The 20,298-nt window shown below is 33.0% G+C and overlaps 4 protein-coding genes across 7 annotated transcripts; 1 reads left to right on the top strand and 3 right to left on the bottom strand.

Annotated features, from left to right (window-relative positions):
• Positions 1-1,819: 1,819 nt before the first annotated feature.
• Positions 1,820-4,711, bottom strand: LOC103837475 (heavy metal-associated isoprenylated plant protein 7). Its single transcript, XM_009113837.3, has 5 exons — positions 4,491-4,711; positions 4,115-4,406; positions 3,588-3,790; positions 3,076-3,166; positions 1,820-2,505 (listed from the first exon to the last, which is right to left on the bottom strand). Exons 1-5 carry the CDS (start codon positions 4,497-4,499, stop codon positions 2,039-2,041), a joined length of 1,062 nt encoding a protein of 353 aa, XP_009112085.2. The 5' UTR covers positions 4,500-4,711; the 3' UTR covers positions 1,820-2,038.
• An 8,380-nt stretch (positions 4,712-13,091) lies between these two features.
• On the bottom strand, positions 13,092-15,245 carry LOC103837474 (gamma carbonic anhydrase-like 1, mitochondrial). Its single transcript, XM_009113836.3, has 2 exons — positions 14,532-15,245; positions 13,092-13,681 (listed from the first exon to the last, which is right to left on the bottom strand). The coding sequence occupies exons 1-2, from the start codon at positions 14,911-14,913 to the stop codon at positions 13,305-13,307; spliced, it is 759 nt and encodes a 252-aa protein (XP_009112084.1). The 5' UTR covers positions 14,914-15,245; the 3' UTR covers positions 13,092-13,304.
• Positions 15,246-15,480: 235 nt separating this feature from the next.
• On the top strand, positions 15,481-19,288 carry LOC103837472 (CBS domain-containing protein CBSCBSPB1). 4 transcript variants are annotated; one of them, XM_033278797.1, is made up of 15 exons: positions 15,481-15,899; positions 15,990-16,138; positions 16,215-16,386; positions 16,457-16,589; positions 16,662-16,832; positions 16,939-17,017; positions 17,104-17,217; positions 17,539-17,605; positions 17,764-17,869; positions 17,955-18,013; positions 18,092-18,201; positions 18,274-18,407; positions 18,488-18,576; positions 18,655-18,744; positions 18,820-19,288. In XM_033278797.1, the coding sequence occupies exons 2-15, from the start codon at positions 15,999-16,001 to the stop codon at positions 19,006-19,008; spliced, it is 1,653 nt and encodes a 550-aa protein (XP_033134688.1). In that variant the 5' UTR covers positions 15,481-15,899; positions 15,990-15,998; the 3' UTR covers positions 19,009-19,288. The 4 variants fall into 4 exon arrangements, with proteins under 4 accessions (XP_033134688.1, XP_033134686.1, XP_033134687.1 ...); XM_033278795.1 differs by having other exon boundaries at positions 15,481-15,914; positions 15,977-16,138; XM_033278796.1 differs by having other exon boundaries at positions 15,481-15,927; positions 15,992-16,138.
• Positions 19,072-20,090, bottom strand: LOC103837473 (mediator of RNA polymerase II transcription subunit 30). Its single transcript, XM_009113835.3, has 3 exons — positions 19,566-20,090; positions 19,400-19,492; positions 19,072-19,313 (listed from the first exon to the last, which is right to left on the bottom strand). The coding sequence occupies exons 1-3, from the start codon at positions 19,875-19,877 to the stop codon at positions 19,215-19,217; spliced, it is 504 nt and encodes a 167-aa protein (XP_009112083.1). The 5' UTR covers positions 19,878-20,090; the 3' UTR covers positions 19,072-19,214.
• Positions 20,091-20,298: the final 208 nt, after the last annotated feature.

Genomic DNA, 20,298 nt, shown 5'->3' with positions numbered 1-20,298 from the left:
GGCTCCGGTTATGCATCACGCCTCACGCGCCGCGTAGGCGGCTGGGGTTTCTGGAGTCTACTTCGCTGGAATAGAATGTTCTTTGTTCTTTTGCTCACCGCGAGAAGACGTCACGAGATCATGAAATTTATTAAACTATTAATGCTTGACCATTGTAATGAGATTATAGATACTATTTCAAGTTTAACTTCTAAAACTATGATAACAAATTGTTGGACATACTTTAGTTTATTCAATCGAATAAGCGACAACTATTTGCAATTGATCTATTTTAGATATTACAAAATATAAATATAAAATATAATATTATTTTTTTGTTTTTCTTTGACATGTAAATCTAATTTGATATGTTTTAGAAGTTTTTATGCTGTCCATATTGAGATAAAACTAAAAACTAAACTACTGGCTTATCCACATTGTATTAAACCCACAATTTGTTAACCAAAATTCATTACAAACTGTAATGTTTTTGAGAAAATTCATTTTTCACTTAGTAGTTTTGTAATCTGATACTGAGAATAAGGAAAAACAATCAAACATAGGATTCTTAATTATTTTCATATGATTGATTGACACTGCCACCATTTAATTTCTAACAACATTTGATGGCCACAAATAAAAATAATAATCATAATCGAATAGACAAACTACAATGGCAAGTTTAAGATAAGGCAGCATAATTTTTCCCAAAAAAGAAGATAAGTCAGCTCTTTAACTCTTTTTTTATTTTTGAAAAAATGCTAGCATTGTCATTTAACTTTACTCGGACAATAAATGGACCAACCTAATTTATAGAGGCAAGAAAATAGTGTTTCTTCACCTAAGTATTAATAATTCATCGATAAACTATGAACAACGTTCTTTTTATGGTGAGAACTGTATAAATGGGTTACTTCTAGGTAGTACTATTAAAGTTATTTATAAAATCTATGAATAAGGTTCTGTTTATATGAACTCTACTGTTCTTCCACAAGTTTCCAACTACAGTATAAACTCTATAAGTTAATTTATAAATTAATTAAAAAATTCCAGTTCCAACTTCAAAATATGACAAAAAATCATAAATTAATAAAATAACAAGATGATATTTAAAAAAAACTTTATGTAAATATATGGTTTCATTAAAATTATAAATTAATAATCTATCTATATGTACATTTTACATAAGTACAAACTAAACATGGTATTTAGTTTTATATCCACAATGAAATTATCTCTATTTTTAAAAGTTTCAATATATTTTGTAATATTAGTAAAACTATATCAAAAACCACATTTAAATTCTATGAAACATAAAAATATAATAATAAAATAAAACAATATGAAAGTCTAATTTCTAAAATTTAGTTAATATATATATGTAAATGAACTATTTTTTATTTTATAAATAAAATATTTTAAAATAGAAAAATTTTAAAAATGTAAATTAATCATTCTATAAATTAATAAAATATTATAGTTCTAACATTATTAATTTATAGAGTTTTTACTGTAGTTTACTTTTGGGGGTTGAATAATGCGATGGATGATTTTTGGTAAATGAACAAAGCTATTTACACAGAACATATGCATTTAGTGCAGTTGGTGCAAAGCAAACTCTGCAGTTGTAAGATTAAATAGTAACTTGGTAAACAAGGAAGCATTTTAGCGTTTGCAGTTTTTTGTAAACTGCAGTTGTAGTTAACACCTACAGTGACTTGTAAAGGGTGGGATGATCATATCAAATTTGGTGCATGTCAGAAATAAAAGCATATTTATTACCATTACTTTAAACGATTAGTCTATGTATTATGAATTAAAAATTTAAAATGAATTAATAGATATAAACTATCGTAATTTATTTATTTGATCGCTTATAGCATTTGAAATAACTCGTAATTGGCGAGTTCTTTTCAATGTAAATTACACAAGAAATAGAGCTGCACAAAACATAGTAAAGGAAAACCACATGCAAAGAGAGACATCAAGTTACAACTTCATCAAAATTGTTCAAAATACTCTCCATATTAACCCTTTAGCGTTTGCAGTTTTTTTTTTGTTACATTATGGAACATGAGTTTGGATTCTCGTCGCTGAATAGTTGAGGCGGATAAGCATGAGGCGGCATTTCCATAGGCGGAACCGCCACACGCGGTAGTTGGTAATTATAATAGTAGTAATAAGGATTCTCTATCTTCCTCACATCCACAACTTTTCCCTCCTCCTCACCACCGCCGCCACCGTTTTTATTTTCAGCTGCTTCGCCTTCCCCTTCTTTCTTTTCGTCCTTGCCTTCTTCCCCTTTGGACTCTCCTCCGCCCTTGTCCCCTTTACCTTCTTCTTTCTTATCGGCTTCAGCTGCCGCAGCTGCTTCCTCAGGTGGCGGTGGAGGCGGTGGGTCAATTTTCATAATGGCAGCATGTTTTCCAGTCCGTTTATAAATATGTTCAACGAGCTTTTGCGGTTCAAACACTCCTTTTACTGTCACTTGAGAACCCTTTAAATCTGATTCAGCAGATTCCACTCCTAAAAGTTATATGTTTCAAAACAAACAAAAAAATCATTATTAAGAAAATAATAATAATAGGACTATCAAAGTGAAGGGGTAAATAAACTTTGACCCCACTACACAAACGCTTTCAATAAATAAGATGAGTCAGATGACTATGAATAACACGTGTATATGTTTTAAAGGACGCAATATCATCTTGATTTGAATTTGTATGGACCAAAATTGATACAACGAGAGATAATACAAAGTTGGTGACAGAAGTAAACAAGTGGATGTTTTTGCAAGACATTGGAAACGTTTTATCTACCGATAGCAAACTAGACAACCAAAAATAAGTTAAAATCCAAAAAAAAAAAATTCTAAAAAAAATCTTTGTGATTACATCTATAAAATTTCCGTATAGTCTGAAATGTTGCTCTCCCGGAGAAAGAGTAAAGTTGAGAAAAATAGACCACGCTTAATGCGATATGAATGTTTATATAAAGAACCGAATATATTATTAAATATAATATTATTATGTCTAAGAATTTGTATAAGTATTTACCAAAAAAAAAGAAAAAAACTGTGTACGTAAAAAAGCTAACCTTTCATTCTCATGATCCGTTTCTTGATCTCCGATGCACAAGCTTCGCAGTGCATGTGAACCTTGAGGACCACCGTAACCACTACGGGAGGCTGATACATAAAAAAATCGCCAGAAAATGTTAATACGGCCAAATTTATTTTTTTTTAAACTAATACGGCCAATTCTTCTTCTTCTTTTTTTTTTTCCTTTGATCAAAGGAGATAGAGCCACTACTTAGTTAGTCCAAATTCCATATACAAAAATATAGTTTTATATCATAAAACCAGCAACTAGAAATATACCAATCCTAGTATCCTACCAATACATCCCCCATGTGAAATCACTTCAAAAAGAGAATATATCTAATTGAATAATAAATTAATTAAAGTTTCCCTTACTTAAATAAAATAACAATAGAAAAAAACAATTCATTTTATTATCCTGCAACCCTTAAAATTACCTCTTATTTCTTGCTTTTTTCCCTTTGCTATCAAATTCACAAAGCAGAAATATCACAATAAAGAAAGTTACCTCCACTTTTTTCTCTTCCACTTTGGGTTTCTCCTCCTCTGCTTTCTTCTCCGCCGGCTGCGACGGTGGAGGAATTGGAGAAACAAGCACAACTTGACGGTGGGTCTTTCTTTGAACTCTGGCTAATACTTTCAATGGATCAGCTTTCTCTCCCTTCACCACCACTTTCCCCGTTTTACAATCAGTCATGACATCTTCCACTCCTAAATAAATTAAGTGCATAGATTAAACCAAGAACCCAAGATTCAGTTCATATTTTTATATTTACCAAAAACAGAGTTTTCTAGTTTGAGTGTTTTATATTTGGTTAAAGGAATAACCTAGACTTTCTGTGGTCCTACACACAAAATATATAACGAATATTAACTATACATATACTCAAAACTAACCAAAAATGTGTAGTTGATGAAATAAACTTTTGGAGTTTAAGAAACTATTATATGAAAAAGCTAAAATGTACATAGTACATACCAAAAGTATTTCAGATGTAGGAAAACTTAGAATATGTGTGTGTGTGTGTAGATTACCTTCGAAGCCTTTGAGGCAACGGCGGACTTTTCTAGCACAGCCTTCACAGTGCATGTAGACTTTAAGGATAACTTCTTGCGGTGGAGGAGGCGGTGCTGGAGCCTCAGGCTCCGCCGGAGGTGAATCTTCTTTGGAATCTTTAGTAGGTTCTCCTTCTTGAGTTTTCTTCTCAGATTCTTCTCCTTTTTTCTCATCAGCCTCCACTTTCTTTCCTTCTCCTTCTTTTTTCTCTTCCTCTGGTTTCTTTTCCTCCATTTTCTTATCCTCTGCTGCTTCTGGTTTCTTCTCCTCCTGTAACAAAAAGGCAGTTTATAAAAATTAGTATTATTTTAGAGTTTTGAGAAGATGATATAAAAGCTTGAGATGTCTTTCAACCTCTCCCATATTTGTTTGTTTTGGTTAAGTTTCGTGTGTTTCTATGTTCACAAAAAAATGTAACGTCCAGAGAGAAGCTTATTAGTCTCTCTCACGCTCTCTCTCTCTCTCTCTCTCTCTCTCTCTCTCTCTCTCTCTCTAAAGAACCACTTGGGTGTTGTGGTACGAAGGTGAAACTGTGGACCTCAAGATCTGAATAAAAATGCAAACTATTTTGTTTTTTTATCCTTTTAAACATGACTTATTCGTGAGTCTAATTTAATATAATTGATTTATTTTAGTAACTAATTATTTCATTCAATTATTTATTAGTCAAAACATACCTAATCCTCACGCAATATGTGTTTCTCTATTAGGTTAAACTGTCAAAACGCAATTCTAGTTCTCGAGATTGACAGTTAATGGTTTTCCCACTCATGCATTGTAAAAATTTTTTATATATAAACTTTTAAATACAGTACGATCCATCATTTTATATGATTTAAATATATGGTTGTACTTTTTTGTTTTTAATATGGTTTCTACATTAGAAATCTATTAAAACTGAACGTTACCATTGTGGAAATCGAATTAATTAAAAATTATATTACCTGGACAAATGTTCAAAATTTATCTTATAAATATATATACTAACATCAAACTAATTATTATAAGAAAAAATAACAGTGGTCCTCTTTCAATTTCCAGAGAACTCTTTACTGTAGATTCTTTTGAACTGAACTGTAGATTTTTTTTTTCTCTCAAAAGTTTAACAGTCTTCACTTACTTTTACGTAACGACAGTTCATTTAAGTGAAACATTTATCAATAGAATATGATCCATGTTGTTAACTTGTTAGCATGAGATCTTCATGGTGGAGTGAACAACCACGGCATTCATGATAACAACAAATACCTATGGCATGCTAAACCTAAAATACCAATGAGTTTCTGTTTTAAAATTAACCCACAAAAAGGAAAACAATAGGGAACAAAGAACCGTATAACACATGCACATACCTATGACATGCCTGTAATTCATATAGCACATGCAAAATATATACATATGTATTATTTTAGATATAACAAAATCGTCTCAGCGAATATTTTGTCATTTCAAAGTGCACGATGGCTAGCTATGTCTAGAATCATAATGGCGATACTAGAATTGAGCGTTTAGCTTGTAATGTATTGGTTTATTCAGCTGAATAAGCCAATAAATTAGCCACCGTGAGACACGAGTTAGTTTTCTTTTGGTGGAGTAACTGATAAATGAGCCATTGGTGTTGGTTGAGTGAACTTGTGTTACATGAAAGTAAGCGAAGATTGTTAATTGGTTATCTCATGGTCAAAGTAAGTGAAAATGAAATGTGTGTTTCTTTTTAGTCCAAGACTTTACTTTTTAACATTATACTATAACAATTACAAATATAGCGTCCTGCTAGGTGATCACCCGCGCCCTGCGCGGGGTGAGGAAACTTAAAGAAATTATAAGTTTGAATATATAGATATTAGAAATGTAAAAGTCATAGATACAAATATTACATGTTATTTATATTAAGGGATTCAACGAAATTGTGGATATGTAAATAAAGTAAGCTTCAAAGTTTTTTAAAACTTGTGTTATTTGTTTTGTGCGATTGAAGTATAGTTCGAGAAAATGAATCTATAAGAGTAAACAAAAACTTATATAAAATTAATTATAAAATAAAGATAAAACGAAATATATGCAATATAATTATTGCTTTCAGAAAATAAAATATGAATATAAGATAAAACGAAACATAGGCGATAAAATAAAATAAAATGTGAAAGCATATCCTATATAATAAGGAAACAAAATAAATAAAAAAACTAAGAAAACTACGACTGCTGTGAAAAGTGTCTTCAAAACTCTTCGTTTACAATCCTATAAAGTCCGCCATTGGTTTACTTCTGGTTTTGTTAATGATGATTTAGAAAGAGTGATGTGGTGAGGAGCTATGTTGCAGCCACTGCGTATTTATATAGAGTTTTAATGATGAAAACAAATAGCCAAAATTATAGTCGCAAATATTTACTAATTAATATTTCTATACTTGCCGTACAATTTACTTTAAAACTGATCTTTTCACATGTTTTTTAAAAAAAGCGCAGCTCTCAAATTAGGCAAAATTTGGATCTTGAATCGTATATGGAAACGTGTTTCTCAACGACTATAACTAAGGTAAATTACTTGATGGTTTTAAAAATTCATTTAGTGAAGATTATGAATTGATTATAAACTTGATAAATAGTACTGTACAGCAAGGTTTGCATTATGGCGAAAGAGAATATTCAGTATCCATATTCTTAGGTAATCCCAAATAAAGTTAATTTGTAAAATAAGGAAATCTGAGGAAATAAAGTTAGCCGATAGCATTAATATGTTTGTAGTATATGACCAAATATTCACATTCCCTATAGCTTATAAATTACAAATATTTATACCAGAAATAAGAAATTAATTCAAACCATATAGAAACAGCTTAAATTTGGGACGTATAAAATAAGGAAATCTGAGGAAGTAAACCTTGTCAATCTAAATATTAAACTGTTTGTAGGCCAAGGGAAAAATATTGACTTGATTTTCAAAATCATCGGAAGAAAATCAATTATGAATTGATTCCACACTTGACTCCAGAATTTAAGATCTGAACTGGCCAAATCTTTGATTTTCTTCCGATGATTTTGATAATTAATAATTTGATTGTATCAAATATTATGAATTGTTTACGAAAATTTAATGTATTTTCCTAAATTACTGTCGATTTTAATTGCTTTTCTAACTAAGATTAATAATTTTGAACATATATGTAGTTTCAAATATTCCATAGTTTTATGATTGGTCGAAATATTGCATAGATTTATGCATAACTTGATCATGATCTTCGAAGTATTAAAATAAAAAAAAATTGATTTTAAAGAATTCTTATTTTTATATTGTTCACTTCATAGCTTTGTTATAAATATTTTTAAAGCAATATATTACATGTTTGAGAATTTTTTTCCGAATCTGATGTAAAAATGTTGCACTTAGTCTTTCACAAAATCAAACGATCTCTTCAACGAATATCTATCACAGTATTTTGAAAAAGAGTATTGAATTAAATATTGTTCACTTCATAAATCTGTTATATTTTTTAAGCAATATATGATCTAGTCACGCAAATTTAATGTATAAATATCTTCTGTTGCAAAAAGTATGTATAAATCAACGATGGACAACATGTATTCGTAATAACTTTGACGTGATAAAACCGTATTCAAATAACAACTATGTAATATGGTTTACAGAGTCTATATGAGTCTGTAAATGTTCTTGCTGTAAAAAATAAAAATAAATAACAACTATGCAATATCCGTTAAATCCCTTATATAGGAAACTCCTCTTTTCACGTCAATTTTGTTTCCATTATCACGTTAACATTGCCATTGACAATAATGTATTTGATCCCGTGATTGACAATTCAAATTTGAATCATATGTTATGGGAAAAATCAAAATGGTAATGTATTAAATTGTATTGCCTTGAATTTAAACTATCATAAAATGATCGTCGACTACAATTGCATTGATAATTATGAAAACGATAAACATGGTTAACATGCAATGGAGAAGATTTGAAACTATTATTAGCTCTTAAAAATATAATATATTAGATCGTTTTATGTCATTTTAAAAAAAAGTGTACGTATATATCTATTACATTTTGTCATTATGTAGTAATTTTTCAACATTGCGATTGTGGTTGGTATCTTTATCTAATACAGAGAAGAGTTGCAGCAACACATATATAAGTAGATATGTAGATACATACGTAGACAATGAATTTTATGTAGTCTAACTATATAGAAATGTATTAATATTTAAGTCAGACTATATAAAAAAATCGATCATTACGAAGAATCTCAGATTATGGCAATAAAATCTCTGCGTATTTAAAGATCCAACCGTTTGTAATTGAAGCTTAGCAAGTAAGGCGCATGTTTATTTTTTTTTGTTAGTCAATACTCAATAAGCTTATAGTATATTCAAATTTTTTAATGTAATGATCAATGGCAAATATTGTAATTAGTTTAGTTAAGAAAGGGTTTTTGAATATATGAGGTGAAATAGCTTGTGGTGCTGACACGTAGGAAATGGCACACATGTAATAAACACATGAATGAAAGGTTAGTTATATACAATGCTCCTCAAATAATAAGAAACTAGATTTTAACCCGCGCACCCGCGGGTGTATTTTTCAAAAATATTTTGCTACTTGTTTTTTATGTTAATATTAGTGCTTGAAAAAAATCAAAATCTGAAGAATGAAACCGATCTTGATCTGAAAGTGTAATACCAAACCCGAACCAAAATTGATAGCAAAATATTTTGAAAAATATGTTAATATTTAATCTGCGCGCCTGCGCGGATGTATATTTTGAAAAATATGTTAATATTTGTTTTTCATGTAATTATTAGGGTTTGGCAAAATGAATCCGAGGAACAGACCCGATACCGATCCGAAAATATAGTACCAAACCCGAACATAAATTAATTAAATATTCAAATTATTCAAAGTTTTGTTATTTAGAGATCCAAATCTGATCCGAACCGAAGTATTCAGATACTTATATATTTAATTATATTTAGATTTAACATATATAAAACATCAAGAATTATACTTTTAAATTGGTTTAAATACTTGAAAATATATATAGATAGTCAAAAGTAAATATCTGAAATAGTTAAGGTATACTCAAATCACCAAAAATACTTAAAATATTTATTGATTTTGTATCCAAAAATTTTAAATGCCAATTGATATGTTAAGCTTAGGTATTCTGACATATGTTATTTAAATTTATAGGAAATATATTATTTTATTTATAGATTTTGAGAAATTTAAAATATATAATGATTTAAAACTTTAAAAGTAATTTAAATGGATCCAAACTCGAACCAAACCCGCAAAGGTCTGAATCACACTCAAACCAAAATTTAGAAACATCCTAATAGGGCTGAAATCTTTGACCCCGGAAATCTGAAATGCAAATCGATCAGAACCAAACTCGTATGGGTAACCGAAAGTCCATCCCTAGTCATTATTATGTATCGTATATTGTCATCATATAATTAATCATATTTTATATGTACCATCATATAAATAATTACATATATTATATTTTTAAAACTTAATATGAAATATAAAAACCATAATTTGAGTTGGTATTTCAAATTGGGCTTCGTATTGTATTTTTCTTATATATATGTTGACAACATTTTTTATAATGGTTATTGAAAAATAGTTTAGTAAAAATCCATTTTTGAATATATGTATATTTTTCAATCAATTTATGATATAAATCAATTTTGAATTATTATTTTGATTTGAAATATGTATATAAAGTTTAAATTTTGTTTTATGGTTAGTTTAGAAAAAAAAGTTTTAGGCAATTAGATTGACTCATTTTAAAACTGGCTCAAATAGATAGTTTCTTATAATATGATGGACTTTCAATTTTTCTTAATAACATAAGCTCATTACTTTTTTGCTTAATAATACTATCTTTGTTTTCAAACAAAAGTAATGGTTATTGAAAAATAGTTTAGTAAAAATTCATTTTTGAATATATGTATATTTTTCAATTAATTTATGATGTAAATCAATTTTGAATTATTATTTTGATTTGAAATATGTATATAAAGTTTAAATTTTGTTTTATGGTTAGTTTTGAAAAAAAAATTTAAATGATTTGACTCATTTTAAAACTGACCCAAATAGATAATTTCTTATAATATGATGGACTTTCAATTTTTCTTAATAACATAAGCCCATTACTTTTTTGCTAAATACTACTATCTTTATTTCCAAACAAAAGTAATATTTTTTTAAAAGACTACAATCCATGTTACCAAACACTCTTATTTTTTAAACTCATATACATGTTTCCAAACAATCTCATTTTGTACTTCAGTTTTAATAAGATATATATATATATATATATAGATGGATTATATTCGGCCAAATTAGTCGTACGTTATCCGCAAATACCGTGACTTCGATTAATGCCCGCAGTTTTATTCAACCGGTTCGACTTTAAATTAATCAAGCCCACTGAAAAATGTTCCCGTTAATCTACATGATAACAACATCCACGATCTAGTTTCAACGTGGTTAATTAATCAGCTGTACACCTTACCTCGAGTGTCTTGACTTTGAGAAGTAATCGAAAGAGAATAGTATCACCTCAATCTCCCATGCAATACATGCTGACGTGGCGCCAAGTAAGCTTCACACGTGTGGTGCATAAACTTTGGATCGCACTTAAGGACAAACTTTTGTATTATCGAGGCTTACACATGGACCTTGCCGACTTGGATTCCTTCTCTTTTCTCAGACTCAAAAAGAGTATCTATCTTTTATACGTTCTTTTAAAAAAATCTTTCTGCGTTTTAAAAAAAAAACTATTCATCATATAATCCACAATATAATCCACAATTTTAGAGCATGATTAATGTAAAGGTTCTCAGAGTGAAATTCTTGACGGAATATAAGAATTTGTTTCTTAATTTTTAACTAAAAAAATTAAGAATCAGTTCTTAACCCCATTCTAAAAACTCCCATTAATCATGCTATTAAAAAAACAAAACACTGCTAGTGAAATAATTACGGAATTTTGTAAACTAGCTAAAGAGACTGCTGTCAGTGCTAAATGTATTGTAGTTCGAATATATAGATTTTATAATTCTTACTTCAAATCGTATTGGTATAATATACACACAAAAGTCACGAGAACATTTATCAATACCCCGCATTGGTACGAGTAGGACCGGTATGATTATATATTTAATAACCGGTTTGATTAAATAGAATAGTTCTGCTACAATTTGAGATGTTGTCGTCCTTTTAATAGCAGTGATATAAATGATGAATCTGGTAACAATTAAATGCTTTGAGCAGTGAAAATCAAATCCAAGTGCTGACGAAGACACGTCAGAAATAATAATGACGTAACGACCGTTTTTGTTGGCGTTTGTTTTTTTCTTCCCTCCAGTCCCCACATCATTCTCGCGTTGTGCCCACCTCGAACTTAACGGCGTAAGTTGTTGGCGTTAATATATATCAGCCTAACATAAGATAGTTACCCAAGGTAAGGGGACTGTGGACACCTGTGGTAACTGGTAAGAAAATCTTCGACAATCTACTGCACCAAAATGTTTTCTTTTTGGGGTAAAATGCACCAAAATGTTTTCTTATGAAGTAACATGTTATATGGATTTTCTTTGATATAGATAGTCACGTAGACCTTGTAGACATGGGTTAAAAAAGGTAAGAGGGTTAACTATAAAATGTGGTTTCACTGTATTAACAAATAACAAGTTAATAACTATAGAATCACATGGTGATTTTAATGTATGATATTCAAGTTACAACAGGTAAACGGATATCGACTAACATCACAGAACAAATGTTTGGACACTAGAAAAATTATATAACTAAAAAAGCTTGTTACATGCTAATAATATCTGTGTTGTGAAAAACAAATATTTTCCCAAACTCCTCGATGTATATTATAGGGGGAGAAATAAACCATTTAATAACCATAGCACCAATCAAGTTTAATTAACTAATAACTGCTTATTTTAACTAATTTGTAGTTGAAATCAACTAAAAATATTTAGAACACTAAAGAGTATTATAGATGTTTTGAGTTCTATAATCAAACTTTACTGTTTATCACCAAGTCATAAACCAAAAGTATCAGACATTTGTAAGTGCGGAGCACAAATCAAGCATTCGCAAGTGTGGAGCATAAATCAAACTTTAGTAATATATATGCATACACTTTAAGTCGTTTACAGCATAACACAGGTCATCGGATTTGAAGTTAGATAAATACAATGAAAGACTACCATCCAACATGCACACCAACGAGGCTGGTCTCTTTTTCGTAACGCATTTTAGAAGAAAAAAACAATACACCCTAAAAAAAACTTCAATATCACAATTCACAATAATGAAACAAATGTTGAGATTGGACAAAAGATTCTTCGTCTATTCAGGAAAAGAAAGATAGACTTAAAGATATAATGAACAAAACCAAAAACACTTTGTGTCTGCATCCAGAACGAGCACATTGTGACATATTAAAGATAAGGTTTCATATCGCAGTTTTTGTGGGTTTCTTCTTTTATTTTGTTTTGTCAATGATGTCGTTTCCATTACAAATCAATCATTTACGACCAGTATAAACAATAGAAAACAGATAAGAGGACCGGAGTATAGGATCTTATAGTAAATCAATAAACAAAATCCGGTATAAATATATACATATATCGCTCACTAGTCGCTACTCAACACTTCGAAGATTACACGAATCTGTCTAGAAACATCACTAAACTAGCCCAATCTCGATGGATTCTATTAAAAAACATTTTTTATTGGATGTGACATTCATAAGATTTGGAACATGAATAGAAAATTTCCATAGAATTCTAAACGATGGTTCACTTCACTCTGGTATTGCTTTCTTCGTTCCACTCTGATGCTTTATTGTTTTGTTTATTTTATTTTGGTTACGTACTTGAGCATATCTTTGCTTGTCCACAAACAACAAAACAAGAACTCATCGCCATTATCATTAAGATATTTATCCAGCCAAAATCAGTTTTAAATCTTAATTTAACAAAGAAACCAAAAAAAAAAAAAGAAAAAAAAAGGCAAACATTCGAATGTTTTAATGCTCTTCAGCTACTTATTGCAATATGCAGAGAGGTCTCATACAACAGGCAAGCACACGAAACCAATAATAGAAGCTTCTAGGAGACTCTAAACAGTGATTCCAAGTGACTTTTTGAACTTCTCTACCTCTAAGTAGACAGTGGAGTAAGGCAAGAACTCAGAGAAGTAATCTCCGCTTAAATGGTTGATAGCTACAGCGAGTTTCGGGATCTCTAAGGTTTCTTCGTTAGTTAGCGTTCTAATAAACCTTGCTGGATTGCCTCCCCATAGTTCACCTGATGGGATTCTTCTTCCTGGTGGCACAACCGAACCAGCTTCCAGGATTGAGCGGGTCTCAACCAGCGAACCTTCCATTAGTATTGAATGTTGCCCGATGATGCACTCTGGTTCGATGGTACATGATCTCAGAAGACTGTATGCACCCACTGTCACGTACCTGTCGATCAATGTCTCTGCTGGTAATCCTGTAAACTCAAAAATAAACGGTAACCCTAAAATTAAAGTTTGAATCATCATATCAAAAGCCAGATACTGAGAGTAAAGGCTTAAGTGTATAATTGTAATACACAACCAAGATATGCTCTAGCCTCGAAAATTAGACCTATAGTTGAACAAGAAATTGAGTGTTTAAGGTAATTATGCACGTTTCAAATATGTATTTTGGATCTTTGGCTTGGGGTTTTTTCCATTTTTTCCGGATTTTTAGTCTTTTGGTTACTGTCAAATTCGGTTGATAACATTTCGGGTTCATATATATTGTATACAACCCTACAGTATTTATTCGGGTATTTTTACATCTCATACCTTATATACATTATGTTTCTTCTGTTCGGGTTTGGACTTTAGGTTTTAGATATTTTGCCCATGCTTGTATAGTTTTATCCAGTGTTCTAAAAATTTGTATACGTGGCGGCAAGGTTCTCGCCTAAGCGGCAAATCAATCATAAGCGAATCAATTTTCCGAAAATAAAATCGCTTACTGACTGTCTAGCAATTTTTTGAACATTGATTTTATCAATAAGACTGAAACATGATTGAGTGTACTCTTGGTATGTTGAATGATATATAACTCATTGTTTCCTACTGCTACCCAAGATGATCCACCATGTGCACTAATCTACTCAAACTCTCAATACTAAGCTCAAGCACACCTCCTCAGTAAGATTCCAGATTCCTATCACATACACAACCTCAACGAATCTAAACCACTAAGTCCCTCCTATATAACATTATCTTGATTCCACTACCAGCAACAAAACCAGACATTAGATAATCATCAAGATGTCCGAAAATGGAGGAAACAACAACAACAACCTGTTGGGGACGACCACGCGGCATGGACAACGCACCGTTCCTGAACATTCGAGCAGAACCCGAGCGTGATTTTGTTGAGATCGCCGCGCAAAACGGCGCCGTTCCAGACGGAGGAGCCGTCCCAGACCGTGACCTGACCTGCCAACACGACGTTGGGTGCCACGTAGGCGTCAACGGCTACCTTGGGGAGCCACTGTCCCAAGGGAATGATCTGTCTCTGTCCCCTGTAGTCCCACTTCACACGATCCGGAGACGGCGACACCGTTAGTTTAGGCTTCGGTGGCTCCGTACGCGCCGCGAGTGCCGCTTCCGCAGCGAAGCAGCGACGGATCAGGGTGGAAGCTACTCCTCTCCGAGAGGATCGAGATATTGAAGTCGCCATTGGTGTGGACTTTTGGATTCTTCACGGATTTGCGAAGCTTGAGAGAGAGAGTGGCCGTCGAGAGATTCAGATGAAAATGAAGAAAATTTAAATTGGGCCTTAATGGACCTAATTGTAGCAGAGACGGGTTAGTGGCTTTGATCCTTGCGAAGCCCAATAGTAATTGAGACGGCGTCGTTTTATACACCCTTGGCTTTGCTCATTCTGAAGCACTTTTTTTTTCTTCAAAAATACAAAATTAAAATTTCTGTAAATCATTTTTTTTTATTCGCACAGTTTTTAGTCCTTTATTTCACACAGATTGCAAACCATCGATGGAACAAATCCATGAACCATTAATACATTATTTAAAATTTAGCAGAAGTTTCATTATCATTTTATTTTTTTCTTTATCTAGAAGTTTATCCAGATAGAACATAGTTTTTTGAACTCCTAATAAATTTACTTGTTTTAATTTATTAAAAACAGCTTTAAATTCCTAATCACAAATTGCTAAAAGCCTAAAACAAATAAATAAAAGAGTAATGACAAAATCCAACAACGAAATAAAAAAAAATGAAACGAAATCCAGAAAGTATCAACTCGTGTGTAATAGTGACCATAAATAAACAATGACAATAAACCCCTCCGCATAATGGGAAACAAATCTCTGATACAGTTATCAATCGCATTTCTCGAGGATACAATTGTAAATTACCAATAAATCAATAAACACTGTCCAAAATAAAAAAACGAGCCACGGCCAAGTTGCAAGCAAAAGCATCGGAGTCAAAGAATCCATCCGATTGAGAGAAGAGAGAGAGGGAGAGAGAGACGAAAAAAAAAAAAAAAAAAAATCACAAAACCTTTCTCTCATTTTCCCGTCACTTTCTCGGAAGGATTCGTCGTTTCTCTCTTGCCATCATCCTCCTCACGAACAATCGAGAAAGAGTCATCCTGCCACGGATAACTACTAATCCCAAACTACCATTACCTTCTCTCGATAAGTTGACCCCGACGAATCCAAACACACCTCTGATTCCCTCTGCGATTCTCACTGTTTGCTCTAATCAAAATCGATTTTACTAATCCTACAGTAGAACGAAATGGCTAGCCAAGGCGGGTCTTCAAGACGGAGCTTATCCGTAACGACTTCGTCTTTGCACGGGAAGAAGAAATCCATGGAACTCGGCGAACGAGGCCTCGACACTGGCCGGAGATCTCTAACCGTTTCGCGTTCTCCGTTGTAATGTTGATTCCTTTAGAAGCTAAGTAAAAATTAGATTTAACTTTAATCATTAATTTGGATTTTTTGGAAGCAGGGGTTTAACGGGAGGAGAGCGAACTGTTAAGCGTTTAAGGCTATCGAAAGCCATTACAGTTCCAGCAACGACTAGTATCTATGATGCTTGTAAAAACATGGCTTCGCGGAAAGTTGATGCCTTGTTGTTGACTGATTCTAATGAAATGCTTTGTGGGATTCTTACTGACAGGGTAATAATCTCACACTATCATTGATCTAAGCAAGTTACAGATAAAAGCTAAAGATACTTCACGTTTGCAGGACATAGCCACAAGGGTGATATCGCAGGAAGTTAATGTGGAGGAAACACCTGTGTCCAAGGTTATGACTAGGAACCCGTTGTTTGTTCTTTCTGAGACACTTGCTGTTGACGCTCTTCAGAAGATGGTCCTAGGTTTGTGTGTTTGCTTTAAGTTAGAAGAGCCTAATGTTCTATTTTTCTAATCCTTGCGTATTGATCCTGCAGGAAAATTCAGACATCTGCCTGTTGTTGAAAATGGAGAAGTGATTGCTCTGCTAGATATAGCAAAGTGTCTGTATGATGCGATTGCTCGTATGGAGAGGGCAGCTGAGAAGGGTAAGGCTATAGCTGCTGCTGTAGAAGGTGTTGAAAGAAGTTGGGGAACAAACACTTCAGGTGAGTGAGGGAACTGAACCTTTCCCAGTTCAATTCTCATTTTCTCTTGGATTATTATCTTATCAGATTTTTAGATTTTCATTATCTTGATTTTTTGTTAATGTAGTTCACAACACTTTCATTGAAACGCTACGAGACCGGATGTTTAGACCTTCTTTATCAACAATTATACCGGATGATTCAAAGTAGGTAATCTCTTCTTTTTCTAATTAAGTTCTCATTACAACAATCTTGAGTGTTCTTTTCTTACCCATCGCTGGTGTTTGTTCAGGGTTTTGAAAGTGTCACCAGCCGATACAGTGTTGACTGTCGCAAAGAAGATGGTTGAACTTCAATCAAGCTGTGCAGTCGTGATGATCGAGGACAAGCTTGGAGGGATATTTACGTGAGTTCTCTTTTCTGAAAGTGCCTAACATTTTATCTCTTTCTCAGCTCAAGTGGTTCTACCAACTTCCCCTTCAGATACTATGATATAAGCTAGCTAAATGAAAATCTCATGTCATCCTTCAAAGAACGATATAGAAAACTAGAAAAGCTGGATTTATTCGAGTGAATCCCAGCTCAACCAAACTAAACTGCCTGATACCCATCAGTTCTGGTTAATTATGTATTCATTTGGATTATTGATTATGCTGTGACTGAAGTCATTTGTCTTCCTCCTTGTACTTATACTAACGTCTAAAAGTTTGTTTTGTCTGTTATCTAGTTCCAAGGATATACTGATGAGGGTTGTGGCTGAAAATCTTCCTCCATCTGAGACCACAATGGAACAAGTATGATTTACGATATTCTTTTCTTCTTCTTTTTTGGTCAAGAGGATTTAGAGATTAGTCTCCTCTTCATGTTTCCAGTTCTTAAGTTTTGGACTAAATAGTCGACTGTTTTAGATTCCTGTTTTCAGTCGAGTTTAATCGTTTGTTCTCATTCGTAGGTTATGACTCAGAATCCAGAATCTGCGTCAGCCGACACACCAATCGTTGAAGCTCTGCACATCATGCACGAGGGGAAATTTCTACACCTTCCTGTTACGGACAAAGGTAAAATGTTCTGTTGCATTTTGGATTGCAAGTCAACTAAATAGGCAAAACGTATGTAAATAACAAAAGGGCTTTCTGATTGCAGAAGGAGATGTAGTTGCAGTTGTCGATGTAATCCATGTAACTCACGCTGCTGTCGCCACAGTAAGTATCCTATCTAGAAACTTCTGTAAAGTGTTTTGATTATGACAAATCCACTGATCTCATTTTTTATGCGATCAGGCTGGAACTACTGCGGGAATAGGTAACGACGCAACAAACACAATGATGCAAAAGTTTTGGGATTCAGCAATGGCATTGTCTCCTAATGAGGAAGACGAGGACACGAGAAGGTCACTAGCCTACCTCGCTTAAACCGCTATACTTGTTTCTTTCCGAATTGAGCTTAGTTTTAACTGACTTAGGAAAACAACTGTTTTCAGTGAAAGCTCTTTGAAAGTTGCTTCTGAAGCTGAGACAGGAAAATCCTTACCTTTGCCAAATACATTTTCTTTCAAGATCGAAGACAAGAAGCACAGAATGCACAGATTCATAAGTGGTAAAGCAAAATCTTTGTCTTTGTTCATCAAACAGTTTTAATATTGTGTGTACTCACATGGATTGGTTCTTGAATTACAGACACTCGTAGTTTGACAGAAGTGGTAACCGCGATACTTCAAAGACTAGGGGATGATATCGATCCAGACCACAACATACCCCAAATTTTTGTACGTATATAACCTTTTTTACAAAATAACGATGCAAATCTTTTTCCGAAATGTTATAATGGTGGTTGTAATCTGCAGTATGAAGACGAAGACCACGATAAAGTGTTGTTGGCTTCAGATAGTGACCTTCAAGCAGCCATAGACCATGCAAAATCAATCGGCTGGAAGGTAAAAGTAGTTACAGATGAAGATCTTAACGAGATGTTTGCTATCTGAATTGATTGGATTATTATAAAATTGCAGAGTCTGAGATTACATTTAGATGATTCAAGAAAAGGCAAAGGACGAAGAAGAAGAGCGATAGTGTCAGCAGAAGCAATGGAGTATGTGGAGAGAGACGGTTGGGGTGCTACTTACAGTGGAGTAGCGGCTGGTGCAGCATTAGTAGCTGGTCTTGGTTTTATGGCTTATCTCAAGAGAGCCGGACAGTGACTCCTCACAGAGACAATCAAGTTCTCTTACAGATCGATACAAACAAACAAAAAAAGTGTGATGCAACTGAAAACACAAGAGGTTTGAAGATTTTGTCTGAAATATTTATATATACAAATTCATGTTTCAAGTGAGGAGTTCAAGAACAAAGGCTTAGCACCTTGTCTTAACTGATCACACCATTGTCAAATAAGAGAAAAAAAAACTCAAACATAACAAGGGCTTTGCCATGTGGAGATATCTGCTATAAGTTCTCGAAACTTGTCGATAAGTTCTTTTACATGAACATTCTTCTTTGCAATCTCCTGCATTTACCAACGTTTACAGATCAGCGAACGAGTCTACTCAACATAGTTCTCATGGTTCTAGAACAGCTTAAGCTAATGTTTACCTGTCTGAGACTTATGGCTTGCTCCTCTAACTTTTCGATTTCTTCTACACTTTCAGGAGTTTCTAAACCGTTTTCCATTACAGATGCTTTTGCCTGTTACAGATGAACGTACATTATAGATCCTTCACCTAAACCTAATGGTAAGTAACACCATTATGTTCATTACCTTCTTCGAATTAGGAATCGCAACAAGAACAGCACGAAGAGAAGTCACGGAGTTCTTATACCGAACACTAGCTTCATCCAGAGCACTATTCCCACTCCCCCCGCCACCAGACTCCGAATGATGCGGTGCTCCGTCAATCGCAGCCGCGTCGGCGGGAACGATAGCCGTACCGTTAGAACTCGCGGTGGCTGGTGTAGACCACAAAGAAGGATTGCAAAGCTCATCATCCATAGCGGAAATGATCTGAAAAGCAGACACGATAGTTTCTTCCAAATGCTTCTCCCCTTCCATCGCCAGCTCCTGCGTCGTCATCGTCGTCGTATTCACAATACTCGGATTTATATTTCTTCTCCAGCGACCAGCACAGTGAACGCTTCAAAATACGGCATCGTTTTGTCAAATTATAGTATAAAAATAAATTAATAAAATAAATAACAAATTTGATCAAAAAAATAAATACTCCCTCCGTTTTTTAATATAAGTCGTTGTAGAAAATTTTTTTTGTTCCAAATTATATGTCGTTTTCGGTTTTCTATGTAAAATTTATTAGTAATTAATGTTGTATGACCAATGGTAATATATCTTTTATTTTTCTATTGGTTGAATTGTGGTTAGGTAAATAATTAATGATGTTTTTGTTTAGAAAATATAAAAAATTAATGGTTTTCTTAATCTATGTGCATAGCTATAAAACGATTTATATAAAAAAACGGAGGGAGTAAATAAATAACCC

Source organism: Brassica rapa, chromosome A09, assembly GCF_000309985.2.
Source record: "Brassica rapa cultivar Chiifu-401-42 chromosome A09, CAAS_Brap_v3.01, whole genome shotgun sequence".
NCBI classification, from domain to species: Eukaryota; Viridiplantae; Streptophyta; class Magnoliopsida; order Brassicales; family Brassicaceae; genus Brassica; species Brassica rapa.
Note: the sequence above shows the minus strand (reverse complement) of the source record. Positions and strands in the feature narration are given on the sequence as shown.

Coding starts and splice junctions, on each gene's coding strand:
- LOC103837473 (XM_009113835.3), bottom strand. CDS start 19,877: ATGACGACGCAGGAGCTGGCGATGGAAGGGGAGAAGCATTTGGAAGAA. Junction 19,493..19,565: donor CGATTCCTAATTCGAAGAAG/GTAATGAACATA, acceptor CATCTGTAACAG/GCAAAAGCATCTGTAATGGA. Junction 19,314..19,399: donor AAGCCATAAGTCTCAGACAG/GTAAACATTAGC, acceptor TGGTAAATGCAG/GAGATTGCAAAGAAGAATGT.
- LOC103837475 (XM_009113837.3), bottom strand. Junction 3,167..3,587: donor TGGAAGAGAAAAAAGTGGAG/GTAACTTTCTTT, acceptor TTTATGTATCAG/CCTCCCGTAGTGGTTACGGT. Junction 2,506..3,075: donor ACGGATCATGAGAATGAAAG/GTTAGCTTTTTT, acceptor TATAACTTTTAG/GAGTGGAATCTGCTGAATCA.
- LOC103837472 (XM_033278797.1), top strand. CDS start 15,999: ATGGCTAGCCAAGGCGGGTCTTCAAGACGGAGCTTATCCGTAACGACT. Junction 16,590..16,661: donor TCTTCAGAAGATGGTCCTAG/GTTTGTGTGTTT, acceptor TTGATCCTGCAG/GAAAATTCAGACATCTGCCT. Junction 17,218..17,538: donor AAGCTTGGAGGGATATTTAC/GTGAGTTCTCTT, acceptor TCTGTTATCTAG/TTCCAAGGATATACTGATGA.
- LOC103837474 (XM_009113836.3), bottom strand. CDS start 14,913: ATGGCGACTTCAATATCTCGATCCTCTCGGAGAGGAGTAGCTTCCACC. Junction 13,682..14,531: donor CGCGTGGTCGTCCCCAACAG/GTTGTTGTTGTT, acceptor TTGAGTTTACAG/GATTACCAGCAGAGACATTG.